The sequence below is a fragment of the Vicia villosa genome, unplaced genomic scaffold (genome assembly GCF_029867415.1).
Source record: "Vicia villosa cultivar HV-30 ecotype Madison, WI unplaced genomic scaffold, Vvil1.0 ctg.000742F_1_1, whole genome shotgun sequence".
NCBI classification, from domain to species: Eukaryota; Viridiplantae; Streptophyta; class Magnoliopsida; order Fabales; family Fabaceae; genus Vicia; species Vicia villosa.
In genome coordinates, this window is record NW_026705331.1 from 295,513 (window position 1) to 301,964 (window position 6,452).

General features: G+C 32.2%; 1 protein-coding gene across 2 annotated transcripts; it reads left to right on the forward strand.

Annotated features, from left to right (window-relative positions):
- The first annotated feature begins 367 nt into the window (after nucleotides 1–367).
- Nucleotides 368–3,802, forward strand: LOC131630814 (uncharacterized). 2 transcript variants are annotated; one of them, XM_058901558.1, is made up of 8 exons: nucleotides 368–723; nucleotides 810–1,310; nucleotides 1,389–1,554; nucleotides 1,646–1,946; nucleotides 2,217–2,289; nucleotides 2,446–2,536; nucleotides 2,835–2,914; nucleotides 3,137–3,802. In XM_058901558.1, the coding sequence occupies exons 1-8, from the start codon at nucleotides 652–654 to the stop codon at nucleotides 3,368–3,370; spliced, it is 1,518 nt and encodes a 505-aa protein (XP_058757541.1). In that variant the 5' UTR covers nucleotides 368–651; the 3' UTR covers nucleotides 3,371–3,802. The 2 variants fall into 2 exon arrangements, with proteins under 2 accessions (XP_058757541.1, XP_058757543.1); XM_058901560.1 differs by having other exon boundaries at nucleotides 1,646–1,940.
- Nucleotides 3,803–6,452: the final 2,650 nt, after the last annotated feature.

The following is a 6,452-nucleotide window of genomic DNA, read 5'->3' on the forward strand; positions in this document are numbered from 1 at the left end:
GAAAAAAGTGAATTTCATAAAGTAAAAGAAATTAATTATAGAAAAAGAAAAGAAGTGGGTTAAAAAATAACTAGAGAAAGGAAAGGTATCAATTTTTAAGAAAGTTAATAGAATTTTTTATAAAATAATTAAATAAATATGAAAAATGATTAAACTAATTCATATTTTGGGTCAAAAATTTATTTAATATTTATTAGTAGCTTATATATATATATATATATATATATATATATATATATATATATATATATATATATATATATATATATATATATATATATATATAAGATGATAATGATAGAAGTAAATTTCAAATTATAAAACATTATCCGAATATTAGTGTAAAATGTAGGAGGTACAAAATCCGCGCGCACTGGATACTCAAAAGAAAGTGGCAGCAGTTTACCCCACAAAGCACAAAACCAGTACCCCAAATTCTGTTGTGTGTAATTAATGCAAAACAAAATTGGTTACTGTGCTTAACCACATTCATTCATTCACACTCATTTTTCTTTCTTCTCTCTACACAACACCTAAGTGGCATGGGCATCATTGGTTTTTAAATTTTATCATTATTCTCTTTCTTTTCTAATATTCCAACTTCTTCATAGTTTGCCTTTCTTTCTATTTCCTTTCTCTTGTAATACCAAAATGATTTCTGAAGAAAATAATAAACCTGTCACTGATGAAGATCATGATGCTTCTCTTCCTGTTGCTCACAAGGTATTTGTTTTTTTGTTTCAACCATCACACAACTTTTTTTTGCATGTTTGCATCACTTATGTGTTCATTTCATTTTGTATTTACAGGATAGTCATGATTCGACGGGGATAACTGAAGAAATCACGCATGTTCCTCCGCGGAAGAAGCAGAATCTTCTCTTGGAAATACCAACAAGAACACCAGAAGAGTGTTCACAGGATTATGTTGCAGTCAAAATTCCAATGACACCGAGTCCTACTCCTAAGAGAGTGAATTTTCTGATGAGTTCACGGTCGGTTGATGCTCCGATAAATAATTCTCCTGGATCTGCAACATCAAGAGGCAAATCATCGTTAAGAAACATCCTACCGAAATTGAGCTTCAGGAGTAGGACACCGGTAGCAGATAATGAAAAGACGAACACATCAACTATGGAGGTTTCCTCTTCGGGCCCTCGAGAAAAGCCTTTGATCTCGAGATCATTGTCACTTAGTAAAATATTTACTCCTAGGATGAAAAGAACTTCATCATTGCCATCAGAAGAAATTGGACACTCGAATACCGAATCCACTCATGGTGGAAATGGAAGTGTTGGTGGTCCTCTGAGTGTAAGATTTTAAGCAATGCTTTCAACTTCTATTGTAAAATTAATGTTACCGTTTTAATGTTATTAGTTTATTTTGCAGAAAAGAGAGACTCGACTTAAGATAGCGCGCTCTCTTTCAATGCCTGCCAACAACAAGAAGGACAAAAGCCTAAGGAGGATGGATTCGTTTTTTCGCGTTGTTTCTTCTACCCCTCGAGTAAAGGAAGGAAATGAATTTTCGAGAACTTCTCCAACAAAGGATACTGGTATAGTATTAGTATATATCTTATTATTAACAGTTGCATCTGAACTCATGAAAAAAGAAGAAATTCATTTTCAAATGCTTTCTTGATTCAGAAATCGAAGATGCTGATGATGGCGAAGATATAGCTGAAGAGGAGGCAGTGTGTAGAATTTGTCTGGTTGAATTATGTGAAGGAGGTGAAACATTCAAGTTGGAATGTAGCTGCAAAGGTGAACTTGCTTTGGCTCACCAAGAATGTGCTATTAAATGGTTTAGTATAAAGGGTAATAGAACTTGTGATGTCTGCAAAGAGGATGTTAGAAACCTTCCTGTCACTCTCCTACGGATTCAAAGTGTTCGAAATCGATTTACTGGAGCAAGTAGATCTCAGCTCGAAGATGTAAACGGGTACAGGCACGTCTACTTTAGTACAAAAAAATTTGAATTTGGATTGTGTGCACGGAGTTAGTCACATTGGACCATCCATCGGACGGTCGAGATATGATTGACTACGTACATGCGGTCACAAGGTTGTGACTGCACACAATCTAAATCCGATAAAGATCTTTTTTATTTCTAATCAATGAATGAAGTTTGGCTATGAGCTTCAATTTGGAGCTTCATGGATATAATTTCAATCTTCAAGAATTATGAACCATTTTTTTTGTCTGCTCAATTTTATAGGGTTTGGCAGGAAGTTCCAGTGCTTGTTATTGTTAGCATGTTGGCATACTTTTGTTTTCTTGAGCAACTGTTGGTAAGACTAACAACAATCCTCTACAATGAACTGTAAAATTTGCAATGTCTTCAATGATTTTCTTAGAATCCTATTACACAAAGTAGTTTCTATCTTTTTAAAAAGAAAAATTAAAAATGAATACCAAAATAGCTTCTGATTTTCTCATCTTTGCAGGTTACAAAAATGGGAACCGGTGCAATTGCCATATCTCTTCCATTTTCCTGTGTACTAGGCCTGCTCTCCTCCATGACATCATCAACCATGGGTACGTTTGCAAAACATTGATAAATATTATCAATATACTTTTTATAACTCATCGTCAATTTTGAAATAATAATGGTTGATCAGTCAAATTCAATTGTTCATGTGTGTAATAGATTCACACCCTTACGGTACGCACGAGTCATATTTCAGTTCAATACTAAATTGAATCCAATCGATACGAATCTCTAGCATGTATATATTTGTACATGAATCTCATCATTAATCCCTATTCATTATGGTGAATCATCATCTAAACTTAGTGGAGTCTGTTAAACTAACCAATTTTCTTTTATGTCCAGTGAAGAGCAGGTTCATATGGATTTATGCATCTTTCCAGTTTGCTCTGGTGGTTCTCTTCGCGCATATATTTTACTCCTTGGTAACCGATTTCTATCTGAATCATAAACTTATTAATTGTACTTTTCACTTTCGAAAAAGATTGATAATACTCATGTTGACTCCTGATTCATTGCAAAGAATCCTGATTCATTCTGACAACTCACTATTGAAACTTACCTGTACTTTTCACTTGTGAAAACCCCCTACATGAAGAAGCATTAGCATCCCGATTTCTGACTTTAAAGATATCTTTCATTTACAGGTTCATGTGCAAGCAGTTCTATCAATCCTTCTTGCAACATTTGCTGGTTTCGGTGTGGTAATGAGTGTAAGCTCTTTCCTTGTTGAGCTTTTTAGATGGAGAAGGAGACGACAGGCTTCATTAGAGCAACAACATGGCCCTCTACCGATAACACAAGCAGGACAACAGCCTCGGCCTGCAAACACGCCACGATCAGGTGAATCCAACCACAATCAATCTATAGTGCAAAATTAACAAGACTCAAATCAAAGTTGAATTGATATTTGTGTGCTTCTTTCTGATGAAAAAGCTAGTGGCTGCAGAACCTATTGTTTATAGAGTAGGGAATTTAATCTTTTGTTACTAATTTACTACACGTCTACATGAGAATACATTGTACAGTTTATGAATATAGTTTTTCTTGCTATGGAATTTCTGTTTGTTTATTTGTATTGATGAATATTTCACCATATCAAAACTAGAAGGGTTTTGGCCTTTTTTGTTTTTAGCATTGGTGAAACAATTATTTTGGTTTTGGTCAAAGTGAGATACAAGGATTGATGAAATGTGTTTGTTGGTTTGTTTTAGAATTTGGTCATTGATGTATATCAGTTTTTCCACATCTTCATTTGTCGAATATTGCTTATGGAAGAAACACTGAAAAATATAATACGTTACACTATTAAATCATTTCAATGTATTAAGTATATATTGTATATTCTTCACTGTTAGTTTGACATGTAACATATTCCATAAACTTTCGAATTTCAAACAAATATTGGTTGTTACTTATACTTGATTTACTTCACGTTGCTATTTAATCTTAAGTACATGACAAGATAATTACCTAATTAATTTGTGACACGTTGAGTTTGTCATATTCTGTCAACTTGATAAAGATTGCTTAATATTCAAGCTGACACTGCATTGTGTTGTAAACTATATCTGATATGCTTTTCCCTTTACCTTTATTTTGAGAAGAATATAAAAAAAGATTGCAACAGAATTTAAGGATTAGAATGGGTTTATCTAAAAACATGGCTTGGAGCAGGGAAATACATGACTTGGGTCTTGATGTTGATGTTAAAGTTGGGTTACTTTTCTCACCCTGAGGTTACTCCTGCAATCTCGTGAAAAATCCAAAATACCTTTAATTGCGGAGATATATTTTCGAACGCATCAAAATCTCAAAAAAATCCAAAAATGTGTTTTCAAAAAATGCTATAGTTGAAAAACCAAAAACAAATGCAAGATGTAGAAAATGTAACATGATTTAACATTAATCATTATAATGACATACATTAAAAACGAAACATTACATAGATAATCATTAACGTAAATCTAACAATACATTTTATCATCAAGCAAGACGTTTCAACATCTTTAGAATATCTTCAGTCGATCTCGCAATCTTAGCATCCAACTCAGTCAGACCTTTAATTTTATAACGGTGAAATGTACTCCACATAACAGTTAGATCTTCATCTGTCTTAGCTCAAACATGTTGAATCGTATCTTCCCTTCGTTCTCAATTGAGGGTGAACGATAATAGAGTTTCACAATTCATCAATTGTCTGAGTACAGATTATCTAGTCACTGCTACAAAATATACCTTTCGTAACACCGTATTATTATGGTCGTTCTATTAACTGTAGTAATAACTCAATTTTGGGTGCTTTTGTTTTGCTATTTACTAAAAAATATTTCACTATGGTCAATATTAACAACCGTGGTGAAATGTACCCAGAGTGTAAGGGTTTGAATCCTAGCACCAACACTTTTTCAATTTTTTTGTTCAAAAAGAACTTTTCCTTATATTTCATCATGGTTCATATTATCAACCATGGTGTAAGGTCCTCACATTTTATCACGGTTCTTATTATCAACTGTGGTGAAATGTATTACATATGTATAACCAAAGTTATCTCGCTTCAGTACATAACAACTGTCTCTTTCAAAACAAAACCATAACACCTCTTTGACTTGTCTCTCTCTTATATCCTAATCTCTATTAACATTTCGACAATTTTTCTTCACAAACATTTAAAATGGAAACACCAAACTCATGCAGCAAACTCGTCTTCTTCGAATGGTTACCTTTATTGCATCAAAGCTTACGAAATGTGATTTAACTCCACCATATCTTAAGAAATGGTTACGTTACAGGTTAGTCTTCATAACATATGATATATCTTATATCATGGTTTAACAATTCATGTTTCCAAATCTGCTTAACTTAAGATGAGTGAATGTATAATCTAAGAAGTGTACTTTTATTGACATGTATAATATAGCTTCTTTCATATTGTTTGTAGGATAATATAACCTAAGAAGTGAATTTAAGATGAGTATAATAGCTTTAGAAATTAACTTAATATGAGTGAATATATAACTTAAGAAGTGAACTATGTTATTTATGCATCATAGTTTATGTTTCAATAACTTCTTTCATGTTATTTGTAGGATAATATGACATGTATAATACATTTGACTTGTAGGCAGGGAAGGTGAATGAAAAAAATTAACTCAAGAAACCTCATTCTATAGGTGTGGTTCACAAATGGTTTATGTTGCTATGAAGAAAAAATATAAGAATGATGAATGTAAAGTGAAAGCTGCAAACTTGTGTGAAAGACCAAGAATGACATCCATTCAAATTTAACACAAGTTTGCAGCTCTCACTTCAGCTTCATCCTCTTTTCATTGTGGATGTCATTCTGAGATTGGTATGTTTGTGAAATATTTTATGAGTTGATATGTTGTTGTTGATAAAAGTTGTTTGTTGTTAGTAATAAAAATTGTATGTATTATGTTGTTTATAGTATGTTGTTGATGATTTTGTTGTTAATAAAAGTTGTTTGTTATATCTTATGTGTTGTTTAAGGTTTATTGTTGATGTATGTTGTTGTTAAGGTTGGTTAAGAAGATTAGTTTATTATATCATATGTGATTTGAGTGTTTTTTTAACCCGTTACCGCATATATAACTTTTCGAATTGAAATAGAAAATTATAATATGAGATATTAAGCTATATTAAAAAACAAATTACACTTATCAATGTTATATAATATTTTTTCAGCCCATTATCTACATTTCGCTCTTTAACGGTTAGAACTTGGTTTAATGCTTCTAGTTCTTCAATCGCCCCTTACTTCACCTCTAATTTTGTTTGCAAAGTAAATAATATTTTTCAAAATAAACTAGAGGTGTTGGAAGGGGATATGGAAGAACTATGAGTATTGAAACAAAATATAATCGTTAAAGAGCGAAATATGTATAATGGGATGAAGAAATCTTGTATAACATTAATTAGTGTAATTTGTTCTTCTAATATAAC